The 21,104-nt window shown below is 43.9% G+C and overlaps 3 protein-coding genes across 8 annotated transcripts in view; 1 reads left to right on the forward strand and 2 right to left on the reverse strand.

Annotated features, from left to right (window-relative positions):
- LOC121004478 (oocyte zinc finger protein XlCOF7.1-like) overlaps positions 1 to 21,104 on the forward strand; it is a 1,216,478-nt gene that overhangs the window by 538,537 nt on the left and 656,837 nt on the right. The gene's annotated exons all lie outside the window — the stretch shown is intronic.
- Positions 1 to 21,104, reverse strand: part of LOC121004516 (zinc finger protein 300-like) — a 734,886-nt gene that overhangs the window by 224,252 nt on the left and 489,530 nt on the right. The gene's annotated exons all lie outside the window — the stretch shown is intronic.
- LOC121004488 (zinc finger protein OZF-like) overlaps positions 1 to 21,104 on the reverse strand; it is a 555,846-nt gene that overhangs the window by 80,086 nt on the left and 454,656 nt on the right. Inside the window, exon 4 of one of the 5 annotated variants that reach the window (XM_040436741.1) lies at positions 1,981 to 2,020. The exons of 1 other annotated variant lie outside the window; for it this stretch is intronic. Coding sequence is in view for 3 of the 4 variants with exons in the window: in XM_040436740.1 (XP_040292674.1) it covers positions 1,898 to 1,957 (60 nt within the window). In the remaining variant the exon portion in view is untranslated. Of the gene's footprint in view, positions 1 to 1,897; positions 2,021 to 21,104 lie in introns of all 5 variants that reach the window. 3 more of the 5 variants (XM_040436742.1, XM_040436740.1, XM_040436739.1) reach the window with 3 other exon arrangements.

A 21,104-nucleotide genomic window follows, 5' to 3' on the forward strand; every position in this document is an offset into this window, starting at 1 on the left:
TGCGCAAACTAAATGCAGCTTTTTCAATACATCTTATATGCTAGAAACAGGAGAAAATGAAAGTGTTTTAAACTGTAAGGGTGGAATAAGAAACAGTGACGAGGCACAAAGAATTAAAGGGAAAAAATGAACTTTGTAGAGACAAATGCAGCTATGACTGAAAGAGCAAGGATCATAGTTATAGAAAGTAAAAAATAATCCAATTTAAATTTTTAACTTTACAATAATGTATAATGAATCTTAAATTGAAAGTGTGTAATATGGGTGTAATGGTAAAGGAGAATAAGAAAAAGGCTTCTAAATGTTGGCCTAATGGGATAAATACACTCAACATTGAAATGCAACACCCTAGATGGAACAAGCCGTAAGGTTTACAAAATCGAGGAAGGAGCTAGTCTTGCTAAGATCTAAAAATGATAACATTTTTCTAGTACCTTGTTTCAATCTGTTGACATGTTTGAGGGCATTAAATAGCCAGATTCCAAGCAAAGTTTTTCGCCACTTGAAAACATCAAAAATTAGCTCAAGTCATGTGGAAGATTATGCGATGCCTCTGTTTGTCGATGTGACTTTGCCACTTATAGCAAAACTTAGAACGACACTGTTCAACGTTGCATTTCCCATTGATTGGGGAACGATAATGGGCCAAAATGACAGCAGAGGGAGATTTGTCTGGAGACCACGTTGGCAACGCAATGAGAAGTGTTCACAAAAGAACTTCACACCAGTCCTACACCCAGAATTATTGGTGTTGGGTGGCAATAATGTTCAGTGGCCAGAACCCTCTAGTCTTTATTTCAGGCTACACTAACAGTTCTGCGTTACATTGATTTGGTTGTGGAACAGTGTCCAGCCTTTTCTACAAGTGTCTCAAGAGCCCTTTGTCAACATGGACTAGTGCCAGGACGCATGTTGCTTGTGCTGCTTGAGCAGTCTGCATGGTCTAAGCGTGTCATATCTTGGTCCTGCAGCATCTCCTGAATCTGTCTTTCATCAAGCACATCTGGGCCAAACACTATATATCTACTTGTTAAAATGACTTTTGTAGAACTATTTTTTTAGTATAAACTGCTCCTTAAAACTGAATTGTGAGGGACCCAGACTTTCTTTTAGGACTCACTTGTAACTCAGAAGGTGATACTCAACTTTTTTTGTTTGCGATAAGGGTTGTTATGTGTCAATGATGATCTACCATCGGTACCAAGGTGACCATCATTTCTAATAACCCAGTGCTCTGATCTTTCATCATCAAAGGAATCTTCTCTTATTTGGGTGTATGTCCTCACAGCCATAACTTGTTATGAGTCTATATAGGAGCTAAGGTTCCTCAGTCAAATAACTGAGCAATTATTTTTCTCTCATCAGTTCAGACAACAGAAGATGAATAGGCCTAGTTCACAAAGTTATATATCATGAACATATTCAAGCTGCACAAGTACATCTTTATTATAAATTGCTGTGTATGTGTTACCACCTACAATATAACGGAATCAACATTCATCAAGACTTAATTTGTATTTTGGACAAATGAATATAAAGCTTAAAATAAAACCTGAACGAACACAAAGGTTAAAGAATTAAATCCAAAATTGGTATATCCTGTAAATAAGTAGAATAAATGCAAATAATGAGAGAGGACAGGGTGTATTTAGTCATGTCTATTACCTGGTGGGATTGATTGACCATTGATCCTTCATCTTGATGCCCTTATCTCCATCTACCTGATCATCCTGTGGGACATTGTGATGTTCTACTGACTCATCTGTAGAAGAAGAGGACTGGGACATCTCTCCGGATTCTTGTCTCCTTCCTTAACTGTAGGAAACACATACAGTTACTGAATTAATTCCTTACATAAAATATTGAGAGGATGTGTGTATTTAGTCATGTCTATTACCTGGTGTTGTGAGGGGCCGGTGATTCTCCATCATGACGTCCTTGTACAGATCTTTGTGTCCTTCTAATACTCCCACTCTTCATGGAGAAATAGATGGTGACATCCAGACACACTTATAGGAACCTGATGACTCAATGATACAGTCATCACCCTGATCCCTTCCTAGCGTTCCTGTATATTGTCCCAGCAATTCCCAGCAGTGTCACCTCTCCAGTCAGCAGCTCAATCATCTTGTTGGTGAGTTCTAGGATCTTCTCTCTATTGACTTCCTCATGTATCAGGGAGTGAGTGGAGGCCCTGTGATTGGCGCAGGTTCTTCCCCATCCTGCAGACACAGGGTCCTGACAGCGCTCACTAGAGGTCTTCTTCACTACTGTGTAGTCCTGGTTATGGAGAGACACAGTAATAAATATCACTCCATACATCTCCAGAGTCCCTCACCTCTCCAGTCATGTCCATCTGTTAGTAACATAGATAAGATGATGTAATGTGACATCATCAGAATCTCTCACCTCTCCAGTAAGCCGGAAGAGGATCTCTAGGGTGAGATTTATTATACTCTCTGCCATCTTGTCCCTGTCCCTATCCATCCTTGACGGGTCAATCAGGAGAAGATACCCACTGAGCAGATCCTATATTGTAGGAACCTGAATGGAAAGGAGATGAGACGATGTAAAATCCTACAAAATCCAATGTAAAATGCAATTACTGGAGATAAGAGAGGACATTGGAGGAGATAATAGTGTAGATGTTGTGTTCTCTATTTTTCTATGGATTGGAAGAGGAGTTGAATAGTTTGCCAAGGCTGTTCCTCCGTATGTGAGGTCAAAGCGTGTCCAGTATAAATCTGGTTGATCACATCATAAATCTAGAGCTCACACAAACACTTCAGATCTTTGGATTTAGAAGCAAATAGAGATATTAATAAAGCTTGGTGCTCAAAGTGACTTGGGCCCGCCCTCATGGCACTTAACTGCTCATTTTCATATAGATTATATACTTTTTCTCCAGAATGAAGCAACGGATGTCTAAGTGAAAGATATTACATTCAGCTGAGGTAGCCCGCACAAGGCATTTATCAGTGAATTTCCTGGTGACAGACTTCCTTTAAGGGATTGTCCACATCGGGCTGCAATATGAGTTGCTAGGAGATAAAGGTATCAGGTAGCATTTTGGACTGTCAATGTGGTTAGTAAAAATGCTACCACTGAGGTCAGTGATCGGCTGCAGGGGTCACATGTCAACATGATATAACAGCTGCAGCCTAGAAAGATCAATGGGCATCCTCAAAGTGGCAGCGCTGGAGGGCGGAGGACTCACAGGTAAGTCACTCTTCTATTATTTTATACCATTGTTTTTGGGCCAATTCTTTACCATCTTGGACAATCCCTTTAATCCTATGAAGCTCGAAGAAACAAACCGGATGTTCAGTAATGTTCTTCCTCATTATCATCTCCCCGGATATAACGCCACAGTTGCACAATTCTCTGGTATCAGCCATTTTAACCAGTGCTGTACTAACCTCCACCGCAGATGGACACATATCCTGGTAAGTGAGGGAGAAATCCCCGAACTAGCACCAGACGCCTGGTGTGACTCTACATCAGAGAGCTGGTAGTAAAGGGGTTAATGACCCCTCTGCCCCAGTAATCATGACAGACAATAGCGGTGACTGTACACATTACACCACCTGCACCGCTGGACACTACATGGATGGGGGAGGGGGGAGACTAGTGAGACTAAAGGACCTTTCATCATGTCATGACCATGTGATCATGTGTGGGAGGAGTCAGTCTCCAGGCTGTGCTGCTGGAGAAGGTAAAGGACCTGTGATGATGTCACAACCATGTGATCATGTGTGGTAGGAGTCTGGTTCCAGGCTGTGCTGCTGGAGAAGTTAAAGGACCTGTGATGATGTCATGAACATGTGATCATGAGTGGGTGAGTCATGCTCCAGGTGTGTTTTCTCGTGAGCAGGAAGTGGCAAGTATTGCTTGGTACCGTGTTAGCCAGAAATAAACTATGTGCGTTGAATAACTTTGCTTTAAAAAAATAGAAAACTATTAAGGGGATGATAGTTTCATCTGTAATCCTCCTGAAGAAGGTGCCTTTGAGCTCTGAAAGCTGCAATATGTTTTTTTCTGTAGCCATAAAGGTATCACTCCCTTAAGGCCTCTTGCACACCACTGTCTGTATTTTGTGGGCCCCTATTAGACAGGCCTATCCTTGTCCACGATGCGGACAATAATAGGACATAGTTCTATTTTTTTGCGGAACGGACATGCTGAAATGGAATACACACGGAACTACCTTCCAGTTATTTTTTTGCGGACCCAGTTGATATAAATGGTTCCGTATACGGTCCGCAATAAAACCCGGAACGGAGACCCGAATGAAAATACAGTTCGTGTGCATGAGCTTTAATACTTTTGTATTTATTACACAAAAGTATTCAACGTCACATCATGTGAAGAATAGGGATGCAAATGATCTCTTAACAAGCTCCCCTCTAACAGCACAAATGTAAGGCAGCGATCCTTATCCTGTAGACACTATACGTTGTCCTTTGATCACGGCACGTGCTTTCTTTCAGTCCGAGTCTCTATCTGGCCTCTGGGCAGGCTCGGGACTGGCCACAGGGCTACAGGTGAATCCCCCGGAGGGCCCCTGAGCAAAGTGGCCCTAGTCTCCCACCCCCCTGCACAAGTGGCACTTACCACAGATGACTTACTGCACTTCATACATATATTCAGCGTACAGCACCTACACCAGCCTATGTTCATATAAAAAACTCCCAGTTTACTATTATAGACCCGATCTGAGCTGATGTTGACTCCTAGGTATAGAGGAAAGCTACCAGTGTCCTCTTTTCCCCAGGACCTACCTTCTCAGCGTTTCTGCAAGGACTTCCATATTCATTCATCTGGTTAGCATCTTACTGCTGTGTCGAACTGGTAATATTTTAATGTATCATACGGTGGGCCCCCAATATAAATTTTACTGGTGGGCCCTAGGCACCCCAGCCAACACTGCATCTGGGCAACCAGTCTGCAGTTGTTTGAGACTTGTTTGGAGCTTTACAATGCTCTTGAAAAAATGCACAGCGACAGGTCTCCGGTTTGCCGCAGTCCTCTAGCTTTCATCGCCTCTCTCACCGCCCTGAAAGGGCTGTGTCCTGGGCACCACTCCTCCATGTGCATCACTCCCTTTGCCTCAGCGTGCTCCTTGGTGGCTGACTAGGTCCAGATCTCCACCCAGTTTCACAATCCAGAAGTGGCATTCCTGAAGTCATCAACTAACGCAGGATGTGTCGATACCTTTGAGACAAGTTTTCCAGATCTTAACAGTACATGACAGGGGGTGCCCAGACTCGATGGGTAAATAGCATAAATACTAAAAACAGTATCAAACAGTATTACATTACATGCTGGTCACAGTAACATCAATCAATTGTGCTTTACGAAGATCTTGTATTGAGATAATGTAACCCAGCACCAGATTTTGGAGTCAACAAACAGGTCATGTCTTGTTCACGTCCTATGCAATAAGCAATCTGAAAGGTAGAAAGGAAGCCAGCGTGTTGTAATTAAATCCTTTAGGGTCCTTTCACATGTCTGTAGAATGTTGCGGAACAAATCCGGACCCATGTCATTCTCTATGGGGCCAGAAGAGATGCGTACAGCACACAGTGTGATGTCCGCATCCGCATTTCCGGAGCGCGGCCCTGATCTTCTGGTTCGCGGCTCCCGAAAAAACTATAGAACATGTTCTATTCTTGTCCGCTATAGCGGACAAGAATAGGCAGTTCTATGGGGTGCCGGCCGGGTGCATTGCGTATCCCCAATTTGCGGTATGCAAATACATTACGGATGTGTGATATGGACCCTTTTAGTAATAAATGGCATTTATAACGCATTTTCGACGACAAGTGGATTTATTCACAGATCAAATATAAATACACATACCCTGCTTATATATGGGGTAAGCCAGCTCACCGTAGTGTGCAGACTATCAGCACAGATATGGACTAAAGGTGGCCATACACATAAGAGTAACGTCGGCCAGAATGGCAGATTTTGGCAATTTCGGCCAACTGTCAAAAAGTTTCAAAAATAGCTCGAACAAGCAATCGCTGATGGCAGACTGCCGCCTGCCAAAAATGTGATCTGCCTTGCTGAAAAACTTTGTCCGTTCATCAGCCAAAACTGCAAGTCGTGGGCATGATCAGCTGAATTCAATCACAAGCCCCAGGGAGTCCCCCTGTTCGGGAAGTTTAGGAGGTGGGATTGCAACGTGGCCGATCATCATCTCAAATATATGGCCAGCTTAATTTCAAATGTATGGCTGGGAAACCCCATACACAGCATCACAGTTTAGTAAATGACAATACAAACATATAAAAAAATGACCAGAAGCAGGAAACTAGTAAAAAACCTAAGCACTATGTACCGTTATCTTAATATGAATGAATACAGAATGTTATCTATAAAATGTCTCTACGATAATTCAAACCTGCAGGGAAATTTACAGAGGTTATCCCAATAACTATAAACTGCCCCCCCATATGCCGGGCCCCTCACTGGAAATACCCCGCTCTCCTACCTGGTCCCCGCACTGACTTTAAGGGGGTCATTTATTATATCGGTGTGATAAAATACAGTACAGACCAAAAGTTTGGACACACCTTCTCATTCTAAGAGTTTTCTTTATTTTCATGACTATGAAAATTGTAGATTCACACTGAAGGCATTCAAACTATGAATTAACACATGTGGAATGATATACATAACTAAACAGTGTGAAACAACTGAATTATGTCATATTCTAGGTTCTTCAAAGTAGCCACCTTTTGCTTTGATTACTGCTTTGCACCCTGTGGCATCTCTTGATGAGCTTCAAGAGGTAGTCCACTGAAATGGTTTTCACTTCACTGGTGTGCCCTGTCAGGTTTAATAAGTGTGATTTCTTGCCTTATAAATGGGGTTGGGACCATCAGTGGCGTTGAGGAGAAGTCAGGTGGATACACAGCTGATAGTCCTACTGAATAGACTGTTAGAATTTGTATTATGGCAAGAAAAAAGCAGCTAAGTAAAGAAAAACGAGGTGGCCATCATTACTTTAAGAAATGAAGGTCAGTCAGTCAGCCGAAAAATTCGGGAGGAAAAACTTTGAAAGTAAAGGGCTATTTGACCATGAAGGAGAGTGATGGGGTGCTGCGCCAGATGACCTGGCCTCCACAGTCAGCGGACCTGAACCCAATCGAGATAGTTTGGGGTGGAGCTTGGACCGCAGAGAGTGAAGGCAAAAGGGCCAACAAGTGCTAAGCATCTCTGGAAACTCCTTCAAGACTGTTGGAAGACCATTTCAGGGGACTACCTCTTGAAGCTCATCAAGAGATTGCCAAGAGTGTGCAAAGGCTGTAATCAAAGCAAAAGGTGGCTACTTTGAAGAACCTAGAATATGGACTATTTTCAATCGTTTCACACTTGTTTGTTATGTATTTAATTCCACATGTGTTAATTCATAGTTTTGATGCCGTTCACAGTGATGAAAATAAAGAAAACTCTTTGAATGAGAAGGTGTGTCCAAACTTTTGGTCTGTACTGTATATTGTAGGTAGCACTTCTAGGCGACTTAAAGTACATGCGCTGGAGTACATTAACCACTTCTCCACTAATAGCCAGCGCAACATATCTGAACATCCAAGACATTTACATAAATGCCATGCAGGCAAACTAGCGGCGTTCCGGATAGGTAGGCATTGTAAAGGTTAAATTATCTACCAGAGAGGGTGATCTAAAGTGGTGCCTATTGTACGTTTTTTGGTTGTTAACCCTATACACTTAGGGCTCTTGCAGACAAGTGTGTCCTGTGCGGAATCACACTCTGTGTGTTAGTGTGATCCCACCTTATGGACACTGCTCATTTCTCAGGAGCACGACGGCATTAACTGATTTACAATGCTGTGTGTCTCTGTCTGACCTGTATTACAGAATTATAATGATTTATAATGCGTGTTGTCTCTGCCTGACGGGTATCTACTGATTTATAATGCTGTGCGTCTCTGCCTGACCTGTTATTCTACTGAATTATACAGATTTTATAATGCTGTGTGTCTTTGCCCTGACCGTAACACTGAGTTCACACGAGCGTGTCCGGAAAAGGTCCGGATGCGTTGCGGCAAACCCTCGCGATGTAGGTACGCAATTGCAGTCAGTTTTGACTGCGATTGCGTTCCATTATTCATTTTTTATCGTGCGGGTGCAATGCGTTTTGCACGCGCGTGATAAAAAACTGACTGTGGTACCCAGACCCGAACTTCTTCACAACAAGTTCAAGGTTTGGGTTCGGTGTTGTGTAGATGTTATTATTTTCCCTTATAACTGGTTTTAAGGAAAATAATAGCTTTCTTTTAATACAGAATGCTTAGTAGGTGGCTCAATTGAGGGTTAAATATAAAAAATTTTATAAACTCACACTTCTCTCTTGATCGCGTAGCTGCTGATGGTCTCTTCTTACTTCTTTAATCATGAGCTGCGGCTAAAGGACCTGTGGTGACGTCAGATCACATGGGCCAATCACATGGTCCATTACCACGTGCAATGCGTTCACCTCCCACATAGCACCCGCGTGGAAATCTCGCCCGTGTGAACTCAGCCTTATACTGATTTATACTGCTGTGTGTCTCTGCCATGACCCTTTATCTATCGATTATACTGATTTATAATGCTGCGTGTCTCTGCCCGACCTGCATCTACTGCTTTATACTGATATATAATGCTGTGCATCTCTGCCTGACCTGTATCTACTGAGTTAGGGCTCATTCACATGACGTTGCTTTGGGTTCCGCATCCGAGCCGCATTTTTACGGCTCGGGTGTGGACCCATTCACTTCAATGGGGCAGCAAAAGATGCAGACAGCACTTATACTGATTTATAATGCTGTGTGTCTCTGAATGACAGGTATCTACTGAATTATACTGATTTATAATGCAGTGTGTCTCTCCTTATCTGTATTTACTGAATTATACTGATTTTATAGTGATGTCGCGAACTTAAAATTTTCCGTTCGCGAACGCGAATTTCTGTAAATGTTCACGAACGGGCGAACCGCCATAGACTTCAATAGGCAGGCGAATTTTAAAACCCACAGGGACTCTTTCTAGCCACAGTTGTGATGGAAAAAGTTGTTTCAAGGGGACTAACACCTGGACTGTGGCAATGCCGGAGGGGGATCCATGCAAAACTTCCATGGAAAATATGTAGTTGACGCAGAGTTGGATTTTAATCCATAAAGGCATAATCACCTAACAATCAATTTTTTTTTTAACAACGTGGTTTAAAACATCCAGTGTGTGTATACGATCCAGGTATTGTTGTTGTATCGCTCAGTAGTGTAAGGTTACGCCCGCTTCACAGACATGGACAGACCAAACTCCACTTTTATGCACCGCAAACAACCGCAAACAGTCCATTTGCCCAACCGCAAAACTCCCCATTTGTTCAAGGTTGGATACCAGCTAGCCATGTCCCGTTGATTGTCATTGAAGGTTTCTTCCTCCACCCAGCCAGTACAACACCAAGGGTCCCCGAAAGGGGATTGAATTGATTTTTCGAACGGGGAGATGGTTAATAAAACGCTGGCTCCCTCCCCTTTGTTTGTAGCCACGGTCACTGCGTCTGTGCCTTGCAATTTACTGCCCCACCTGATAGAGTGGTATTTCTGTAGTTCTCTCTTCTCATCAGTTTAATCCCTGTTACGTCCCCAATCTGGGTCAATTTATTAAATTGATTTTTCGAACGGGGAGATGGTTAAAAAAAATGATGGCTCCCTCCCCTGTGTTTGAATCCACGCCACGGTCACTGCGTCTACACCGTGCATTTACTGCCCACCCGATATGAGTGGTAATTTTCTGTAGTTCTCTCTTCTCATCAGTTTAATCCCTGTTACGTCCCCAATCTGGGGTCAATTTATTAAATAGATTTTTCAAACGGGGAGATGGTTAAAAAAATGCTGGCTCCCTCCTCTTTGTTTGAATCCACGCCACGGTCACTGCATCTGCGCCGTGCAATTTACTGTCACACCCGATATGAGTGCTATTTTCTGTAGTACTATTCTCATCAGTTTAATCCCTGTTACGTCCCATATCAGGGTGGGATTGCCTTTTGTGAAAAATTTTTTAGGCCGGGTACCTTCGACTGCCTTCACAGTGACAGACCAAACTCTGATACACCAAAATGAATTGATTTTAGGAACCGGGAGATGGAAAAAGCAGCTTGGTCGGTCCTCTTACTCCCAAGTTGGGGCACTGCGCGTGCACGGAGCAATGTGCTGTGACACCCTATATGAGTGGTGTCTTAACTAGTACTATTCCTATCAGTTTAAACCCTGTTACGTCCCCTATCCGGGGACGTGTATCGAATTGATTAACCATTGTCGAAATTAACGAACCATTACGACATCCTGGAATAATTTAGTTCTGAGCATTGTACTTGCTTTGTATTGGAATTGATGGGGATTTTTTTAATTGTCTGAATTATTTCTAATAAATTAAGAGACTTTATTATGATTTTTTTATTTTATGTATTAAAAACCCACCCATACAACTTAAAAAAAATATAAATTATCCAGCCGAGCTTTTGGTCTGATCATAATGAAGCAACGGCCTTATCATCTGGGGTGTGGCAACATTGCCAACACACTCATAGAGGTGATGATCGCTTCATTGTGATATGCAAGCCCCTTCACCACAACAAGGTAACAATCACGAAGGGGAATTGACACTTGTATGTGCCTTTTTTTTTTGTTTTTGCAGCCACAGTGCAGCACCAGAGGCCAGAAAAATTAGGCATGTACACATGCCTGAAAAACAATGTAATTGTTGCAGCCGCTGTTGTAGCAGCGGCCGGAAAAATTGATGTTTTCAAGGCAGAAAGATGACTAATAACATTTGCAGCTTGAACCCTAGTTGGTGGCGGAGAATTCACGAAAGTCTATCCGGTATTGCAGACATTAAATACAGCAGCGTTGGGGACCATTTTGAGGCCAAGGCTTGTCCATCAGGCCCTTTGTTAGTTAAACGTATCCCCCCACTGTCAGTCCCTTCGGGATCCATGCCTCATTCATCTTAATGAAGGTGATGGTAATCAACACTTTTTTGACCAAGGCGACTTCTTTTGTCAGTGACTATGCCTCCTGCTTGCACTGAAGGTCCTTTCTGACAGGACACGTGAAGCAGGGCAGGCCAGAAGTTCTATCGCAAACTGGATAGCTCAGGCCACAGGTCAAGCCTCACACCAGTAGTCAAGGGTTCATCGCTCCTCAGAGTGTCGATATCTGCAGTTAAGGCGAGGTAGTCTGCTACCTGTTGGTCGAGTCGTTTCTCTAAGGATGCGATCCCGAAGGGCTGTGGCGATGTGTAGGACTGAAAAAGCTCTGCATGTCCTCCATCAACAACACATCTGTAAAGCGTCCTGTCCTTGCCGCGTGGTCGTGGGTAGGAGGAGAATTACTTTTCACCTCTTCCACTGTTAGATTCCCGTTGATGCTGTGTCATCCCCCTTATAAGCTGTGTAAAGCATATTTTTTAGTTTTGTTTTGTACTGCTGCTTCCTTTCTGACTTTCGATTTGTTGGTTACATTTCCGCCACTTTCTGCTTATACTGGGGGTCTAGTAGCGTGGCCACCCAGTACAGGTCGTTCTCCTTCATCCATTTTTATTCGAAGGGTCCATCAACAGACATGACAGCATGAAAGACCCCATTTGCACAAGGTTGGATGCCGAGCTACTCATTTCCCGTTCCTCGTCCTCACTGATGTCATTGACGGTCTGTTCTTCACCCCAGCCACTTACAACACCACTGGTCCCCAGATAGGTGACAACAACGAGCACCCTGGGATGCTGCTGTGGTTGGGTCTTCCTCCTCTCAAAGCCCACATTCCTCCTCTGACTCCTCGTCTCATCAACTCCTCTTCCAGCGTTGTCCGCAGGTCCAGCAAGCGAATGATGACAAGGCTGTTTCTGGTGGTGTTGGTGACCACAACTCTTCCTCTTCACGCTCATCTACAGCCTGATCCAGCACTCTTCGCAGGGCACGCTCCAGGAAGAAAACAAATCGGATGAGCTCGCTGATGGTGCCTTCGGTGCGACTGACTAGGTTTGTCACCTCCTCAATAGGACGCATGAGCCTACAGGCAATTGCGCATTGAGCGTCCAGTAACGTGGCAAAAAAATTCCCAGCTCCGCAGAGGCTGTCCTAGCACCCCGGTCATACAATTACTCGTTGACGGCTTTTTCTTGTTGGAGCAGGCGGTCGAACATTAGGAGTGTTGAATTCCAACGTGTCGGGCTGTCGCAAATCAAACGCCTCAATGGCATGTTGTTTTCGGTGCCTGAATGTCTGAAAAAGTGCGCCCATGGCGTGTAGGAAGCCCTGATATGGCCGCACACCTTCCTGGCCTGCTTGAGGACGTCCTGTAAGCTTGGGTACTTAGCACAAAGCGTTGTACGATGAGATTCACAACATGTGCCATGCACGGCACATGTGACTTCTTGCCCAAATTCAATGCGTCCAACATAAATTGCCTTCCATTGTCACACACCACTTTGCCGATCTCCTGTTGGTGCGGAGTCAGCCACTGATCTACCTGTACGTTCAGGGCGGGACAGGTGTGCGGGTCCAGTGTGGCTCTCTGCTTTAAGGCAAGTCAACCCCAAAGACAGCGTGACACTGTCGTATCCGGGATGTGGAATAGCCCCTGGGGAGCTGGGGGATTCAGTTGATGTGCAGCCAGACGCCGCAGCAGAAGAGGACTCAGCCGAGGAGGTTATGGAAGAGGATGGAGTAGGAGGAGGTGGCAGTAGGCCTGCCTACAAGTCGTGACGGTGTCACCAACTCCGCTGCAGAGACACGCATTCCATGCTTGTCAGGCCTTCAGCAGGTTGAACCCAATGCGCAGTGTTGGTGATATACTGCCCTGACCGTGCTTTAAAGACCAGGTATCAGTGGTCAGATGGACCCTTGCCCCAACACTGTATGCCAGAGATGCCATGACTTTCTTTTCAATCACTGAGTAGAGGTTTGGGATAATGCCTTTTTTTTTTTAAAAAATTCGTCCGGGTACCTTCTCTGTGGTTGTCCCATCTAGCGACAAATTTTTTGAAGGCCCTCAGATCTCCACCAGCTGGTATGGTAAAAGCTGGCGGGACTAAGAGTTCCGTCAAGCAAGCTGTCAGACGCCGGGCAAGGGGGTGACTCTGGGACTTTGGCTTCTACGTCTACAACTATTCCTTTACAGACACCTGTCTGTGGGCAGATGTGATGGAACTGCTGAAGGTGAGAGGCGGTTGTGGCGGGTGGTTGAGAGGGGGCAAGGAGGACAGCAGTGGTTGACGTGCTGAAGATGCTGGACCTGAGGAGGATGGTGGCTTTGAGATTGTGTGCTGCTTCTACTCGTCATCTTGTGTTGATCCCATAGGCGGTTGTGATGTGCGATCATGTGCCTTCGCAAAGCATGTTGACCTAGGTGGGTGTTGGATTTCCCACGGACTCAGTTTCTTTTGGCAAAGGTTTGCAAATGGCATCGCTGTTGTCAGAGGCAGACACACAAAAATAACTGCCCTCACTGCTGTGCTTTGCAATGACGGCATTCTGGTGGTGGCAGCAGCATGTGTTGATTGGCAGTGCTGTCTGGCTGATCCCGGGTGCCTGATACATGCTGTCTGACTGTGCCACTAGCTCATTGCGACGACCTCCCCCTGCTTCCAACTCGTCTCCTCCTTCTCTCTGTCTCCCCTTCTGAACTTTCCCCCTCTTCTTCTTCTCTTCGAGCAGGCACCCACGTGGCATCCACGGACACATCGTCATCACTCAACCACTTCACTGTATCTGACACCTCAGCAAAGGAAGCAGCAGCGGGTACAACATCATCATCATCATCACTCTGTACATCCATGTGTGTAATGCTGCCTGACTGAGACATTCCCTGTTATCTCCATCCTCTGACAATAATTGTTGCGCATCACTAATTCCATCCAAATGATGTGTAAATAACTCCTCTGAGGGATCAAGTGAAGCGGCTGTGGTGGCTGTGGTGGTGGTGGCGCAGGCGGGAGATGTGGTAACTTGAGAAGCAGGAGACCAAAGCTGAGCTGGAGGAGGATGGTGCGTCAAGCTTCTTAGCGGAAGCTGTTGAAGATTGGGTGTCCTGTGTATGCCAGTCAACTATTTTCTCAGAATTTTTTGGGTTCAGGGTACGTGGCCTCTGAACACTGGGCATTATTCCGGGCCAGTGAAATCACAGCACCACGAACACAGCGGCCCCTGCGGCGTGGCCTGCCTCTGCCTGTCATTTTCTTATTAGATAAGTGTTACTATGCGTGCAAGGTACTTTGCCACCCTATATTAGTGGTGGGCAGTGGGCACAGTACAGTCTGTGTGGGCCTGACACACACTGACTTGCAACTGTGATTATATCACAGAAAAATATTAAATATAATATTTTTTTATCTGCAAGGTATTTGTGAGTGAGAGACACCCTGTAACGTAGCCATTGTCAATATTTATAATGGCTTAGTAAGAGGCTAATACAAGCTTAATATTTTATTTTTAAAGATAATAAAACTTAATTGAATTACTGACATGATATCAGATCTAACAAAATAAGGGGCGTTGAATGGGTGGTGTTTAGGTGTGGGGTGTGCGACGGAGGGCGCTTTGGGAGGGACTGGTAGGTGTTGTGGGATGGGAAAGGGGCGTGTCGACCTGTCACTTTTAGTTTGACGAGAACAGTAGCCCTATACTACTCAGGTCCTTCTCCTGTGCCGACTGTGCACACTCTCACTTATATAGACACACCTCAGCCCCACAAAGAGACATTACAGTGCAATGCTCCGGTGTCACAATGTGCACGGTCAAATTATGTTCAAGGATCCAAGGTCCCCTTCTGATTGACACTTATCCAGGAGGTTGACATCCAGAAATGTCATTCCTTAAGTCATCAACTAATGCAGGATGTGTCGATGCCACTGAGACAATAGTTACAGATCCTACGTCCATGGACAGGGGTGCCCAGACTAATGGGTACATGCATAAAAGAATACAGTATCAAACAGTATAACATTGCATGCTGTTACAATAACATCAACAATGTGCTTATGAGATACACGCAACTTCCCCTCATAGCAGACAACTATCTCTAACTCCCACAGAACTTTCTCTTAAGTTTGTTGTAGCTAGGAAGCCCTACCTCTATAAGTCTTCAGCTTGTGTGGGAATTTCTGATGGTCAACAAGATTGATTTTCGAGCAAAACTTTTCCCCACATTCTGGGCAAGAAAATGGGCTTCTCCCCTGTGTGATTTTCTCTGATGTTAACAAGATCTGATTTGTCAACAAAACATTTTCCACATTCTGAACATAAAAATGGCTTCAACCCTGTGTGAATCTCTGATGAATAACAAGATCTGTTTCTGGTTTAAAACATTTCCCACATTCTGAAACATGGAAATGGTCTTCTCCCCTGTGTGAACTCTCTCATGTCTAAGAGATTTGCTTTATTTATGAAACATTTCCCACATTCTAAGCAGAAAAATGGCTTCTCCCCTGTGTGAATTCTCTCATGTTTACCAAGATTTGATTTCTGGTTAAAACATTTGCCACATTCTGAACATGAAAATGGCTTCTCCCCTGTGTGAGTTATCTGATGTCTAACAAGATCTGATTTATCTAGTAAACATTTCCCACACTCTGAACATGAAAATGCTTCTCCCCTGTGTGAATTCTCTGATGTCTAGCAAGATCAGATTTGTGGTTAAAACATTTGCCAAATTCTGAACATAAAAATGGTTTCTCCGCTATGTTAGCTCTTTGGCATACAGTAGCACTTCTAAAACTTTGTTTTGCTGAACAGTCTGTGATAATCAAAAGATAAGAACTGGTTAAAGGCATCAGATGATAGATCTTTGCTGTGAAGCCTGAGGGTATATCTTCATCTTGTGTGATACCACAATCATCTGCTGTAAAAACCCAAATATATAATATGCTCCTCTGAGCTCCTGGTGTAGTCATCTGCTAAGAATAAAACAATTTTAATATTTTGAATAATAGAACCTTAAAATTATATTGATATTTTACATTTCTAAATATTAAACTCTGACAGATTACAAAGGCGTGTGGCAAAATTCATTTATTACATGACTATGATATTAGTGGCAAAACAGATCATAATAAAACAGTAGACCTCAGGATCACAAGATCATGATGCTAAGCTATCACCACCACTTAGTTGAGCATAAAACAGAGGAGAGAAGGAAAATTGTATGAAAAAGTTATGACTTTGGAGTTAGTCTAGGGATATCCATACACAAGATAGCTGTTGATTAAGAGCTAATTTGGCCTAAAGCAATCTCTCTTGATTGACGCCCAATGAATGATAAAATGTAAGTATTGTATCTACTAAAGCAAGAGGACAGTGATGAGGCATCAAAGAATTATAGAGAAAAAGACAAATGCAGTAAGACTGAAAGAGGGAAGTAAAAATAATCAAAAAATTATTTTTAAGTACAAAAGTAATAAACTTAAACTGAAAGTGTTGGCCGTCTCCGAAATATGGATGTACTGATGAAGGAGAATAAGACTACTAAATGTTGGAATAAGGGAAATTTACACTGTCTGTCCAAAAAAAGGTTGCCACCTGGATTTAATTAAGCAATTAATTATGAGCCTCTTATTGGATAATTACTGAATTATCTTTCAGCTGGCAACAAGTTATTTAACCCCAACTGGTCTTGCATGAGTTGCTTCTCATTTCTTTAACAACCATGTCGAAAGACACATCTCATGGTCGTGGAAAAGATGTTAGTCTGTTTGAGAAGGGTCAAATCATTGGCATGCATCAAGCAGAGAAAACATCTAAGGAGATTGCAGAAACTACTAAAATTGGGTTAAGAACTGTCCAATGCATTATTAAAAACTGTAAGGATAGTGGGGACCCATCGTATTAGAGGAATGAAATGTGGCATAAAAAAAATATCCTGACTGATAGTGATCGGCGATCACTTAAACGTTTGGGGAAATCAAATCGAAAAAAGAAAAACAACAGTAGAACTCAGGGCTATGTTTGATAGTGAAAGTAAGAGCATTTCCACACGCACATGCAAAGGGACTCAAGGGATTAGGACTGAACAGCTGTGTAGCCGTAAGAAAAACCACTAGTCAGTGAGGCAACCAAAAAAAAGGTTTTAATTTGCTATGGAGCATAAAGATTGGACTCTGGAGCAATGGAAGAAGGTCATGTGGTCTGATGAGTCAAGATTTACCCTGTTCCAGAGTGATGGGTGCATCAGGGTAAGGAAGAGAGGCAGATGAAGTGATGCACCCATCATGCCTAGTGCCTATGTACAAGCCTGTGGTGGCAGTGCTATGATCTGGGGTTGCTGCAGGTTGGTCAGGTCTAGGTTCAGCAACAGTATGTGTTCCAAGAATTAGGTCAGCTGACTACCTGAACATACTGAATGACCAGGTTATTTCATCAATGTATTTTTTCTTCCCTGAAGGCACAGCATATTCCAAGATGACAATGCCAGGATTCATCGGGCTTAAATTGTGAAAGAGTGGTTCAAGGAGCAAGAGACATCCTTTTTATACACATAGATTGGCCACCACAGTCCAGACCTTAACACCATTGAGAATCTTTATTTTTTTGGTGGTGACTTTTTTTGGACAGGCAGTTTATGCAATTGGGTTATTCTGGTTCTTACAAGTTATCTCCTTATCCACAGTGGTAGGGCCCCACCGATCACGAGAACAGTTACCACGTAACTCAGATCCCTCTGAAATGAATGGAGTGGCATTTCAGGCAAGCAAACCGTGGCTTCATTCATCTACATGGGTGTTCCAGTATTAGCCGAACACTGTACTCGGCTGTCTCCAGGACTCCTGTAGATGGCTGACATCTTCATCATCAGTCTGCTTTATTACCTGGCTGATATTTTCATCATCTATTAGCCCTCATTTATTTGTTTCCTGTCATCTATTGTGAGTTTACTCCTGTATGCTCGTTGGTTTTCCAGTGTTGATATGTGCTTCATATACAGGGACGGGCCGCCCCCCCCCCCCCCACACACACACAACAGAAGGGTTTCTACCTAAACCCCTTTCAATGACCCTTGGGCCATTTTTTCCACTGCCTCGTTTGCTAAAAGTTGGGTAGAGTCCTGACCAAGTTTTCACCCCAAGTAGAAGAGGAGATGATCCCAACTGGGCCCCCTCTTGCCCTGGGCCCCCAAAGCAGTTGCATGTTCTGCCACTATGGTAGTTACGCCCCTGCAGGCCCCTACCTCTGGGAGTATCCTTGCTGTTATTTCTAGATTTGTACAATCTACAAAGACTGTACAAAGATTTGTACCTATGAAACTGACCTGTACATGTGCGCTTGGCAGCTGAAGGCATCTGTGTTGGCCCCATGTTTATGTGTGCCCGAAGTGAATATGTGCAAATGGGCCTCTAGGAGCTACAGGGGCGTTGCTGTTACACCTAAAGGCTCAGCAATCTCTGCAACCACTGGCACCATATGCACATTGATTGACAGGGCTAAGCAGTGAAAACATCATAAGTAGGGATGAGCGAATCGACTTTAGATGAAACATCCAAAGTCAATTCGCATAAAACGTTGTTTAAACATGTAAAAAACTTCATAAATGATTTCTACTGTAAAAAAACATTTCCCAAACCTCCGTTCGGTTCCTACTGTACCATTCTAATACTGTACGGATTCGCTGGCTCTGCGAATCGACTTAGATAGTTTCATCTGTAGACGATTCACTCATCCCTAGTCATAAGCCTGGTCCTGTCAATCAAAGTGAAGAGGGCGCAGTGTTTGCACAGAGAGCAGGGGCGCCACGGGATCAGAGACATTGCTGCGAAGCACCAAAGACTGTGTCATAAATAAAGGTTGTACCTGTCTATGTCTTCTGCGGCCCTGGCCCTGCCTGCAAGCTGCACTGCACATGGTGATGGCACTTGATAAACTATAATGTCTCCCTGTTTCCCCCATACAGGAGCAACAAGAAGACATTACTGTATGGGGGCCACAAGACATTATACTGATGGCGGAGGGGTTACAAATTGTTGTCCCATACAGTATAATGTCACCTTGTGGCCCCCTTACAGTATAGTTCCTAAAGACAGATAATGTCTCCTGGTGGCCCCATGCAGTATAGTGACTCTTGTGGCCCACTGCCTTGCTGGGCAGCCGGCCCATATAGTATATAATGTCCCCTTGTGGCCCGCTGCCAGCCCATACAGTATATAACGTCTCATTGTGGCTTCCCCATACAGTATAAAGTCTCATTGTGGCTGCCCCATACAGTATAACGTCTCCTTGTGGCTGCCCCCTACAGTATAACGTCTCATTGTGGCTGCCCCAGTGCCCCATACAGTATAATGTCTCCTTGTGGCTGCCCCATACAGTATAAACGTCTCCTTGTGGCTACCCCATACAGTATAACGTCTCATTGTGGCTGCCCCATACAGTATAACGTCTCATTGTGGCTGCCCCGTACAGTATAACGTTTAATTGTGGCTGCCCCCAGTGCCCCATACAGTATAATGTCTCCTTGTGGCTACCCCATACAGTATGATGTCTCATTGTGGCTGCCCAGTGGCCCATACAGTATGATGTCTCCTTGTGGATGCCCCAGTTCCCCATACATTGCAACGTCTCCTTGTGGCTGCCCCATACAGTATACACTCACCTAAAGATTATTAGGAACACCATACTAATACGGTTGTTGGACCCCCCTTTTGCCTTCAGAACTGCCTTAATTCTACGTGGCATTGATTCAACAGGTGCTGATAGCATTCTTTAGAAATGTTGGCCCATATTGATAGGATAGCATCTTGCAGTTGATGGAGATTTGAGGGATGCACATCCAGGGCATGAAGCTCCCGTTCCACCACATCCCAAAGATGCTCTATTGGGTTTGAGATCTGGTGACTGTGGGGGCCATTTTAGTACAGTGAACTCATTGTCATGTTCAAGAAGACCAATTTGAAATGATTCGAGCTTTGTGACATGGTGCATTATCCTGCTGGAAGTAGCCATCAGAGGATGGATACATGTTCTCATTCTGTTTACGCCAAATTCGGACTCAACAGAATCGAGACTCATCAGACCAGGCAACTTTTTTCCAGTCTCAACAATCCAATTTTGGTGAGCTCGTGCAAATTGTAGCCTCTTTTTCCTATTTGTAGTGGAGATGAGTGGTACCCGGTGGGGTCTTCTGCTGTTGTAGCCCATCCGCCTCAAGGTTGTGCGTGTTGTGGCTTCACAAATGCTTTGCTGCATACCTCGAGTGGTTATTTCAGTCAACGTTGCTCTTCTATCAGCTTGAATCAGTCGGCCCAATCTCCTCGACCTCTAGCATCCACAAGGCATTTTTGCCCACAGGGACTGCCGCATACTGGATGTTTTTCCCTTTTCACACTATTCTTTGTAAACCCTAGAAATGGTTGTACGTGAAATCCCAGTAACTGAGCAGATTGTGAAATACTCAGACCGGCCCGTCTGGCACAACAACCATGCCACGCTCAAAATTGCTTAAATCACCTTACTTTCCCATTCTGACATTCAGTTTGGAGTTCAGAGATTGTCTTGACCAGGACCACCCCCCCTAAATGCATTGAAGCAACTGCCATGTGATTGTTGACTAGATAATTGCATTAATGAGAAATAGAACAGGTGTTCCTAATAATTCTTTAGGTGAGTGTATATAGCCATGGATATAAAAAGGTTTCTGTGCTGTAAAAAAATGAGACAAAGATAAATCATTTCAGAACTTTTCTCCACCTTTAATGTGACCTATAAACTGTATCACTCAATTGAAAAACAAACTGAAATCTTTTTAGGTAGAGGGAAGAAAAAAATAAAATAAAATAATATGGTTGCATAAGTGTGCACACCCTTCAACTAATACTTTGCTGAAGCACCTTTTGATTTTATTACAGCACTCAGTCTTTTTGGGTATGAGTCTATCAGCATGGCACATTTTGACCTGGCAAGATTTGCCCACTCTTCTTTGCAAAAACACTCCAAATCTGTCAGATTGCGAGGGCATCTCCCGTGCACAGCCCTCTTCAGATCACCCCACAGATTTTCAATCGGATTCAGGTCTGGTCTCTGGTTGGGCCATTCCAAAACTTTAATC

Source organism: Bufo bufo, chromosome 6, assembly GCF_905171765.1.
Source record: "Bufo bufo chromosome 6, aBufBuf1.1, whole genome shotgun sequence".
Taxonomy (NCBI): domain Eukaryota; kingdom Metazoa; phylum Chordata; class Amphibia; order Anura; family Bufonidae; genus Bufo; species Bufo bufo.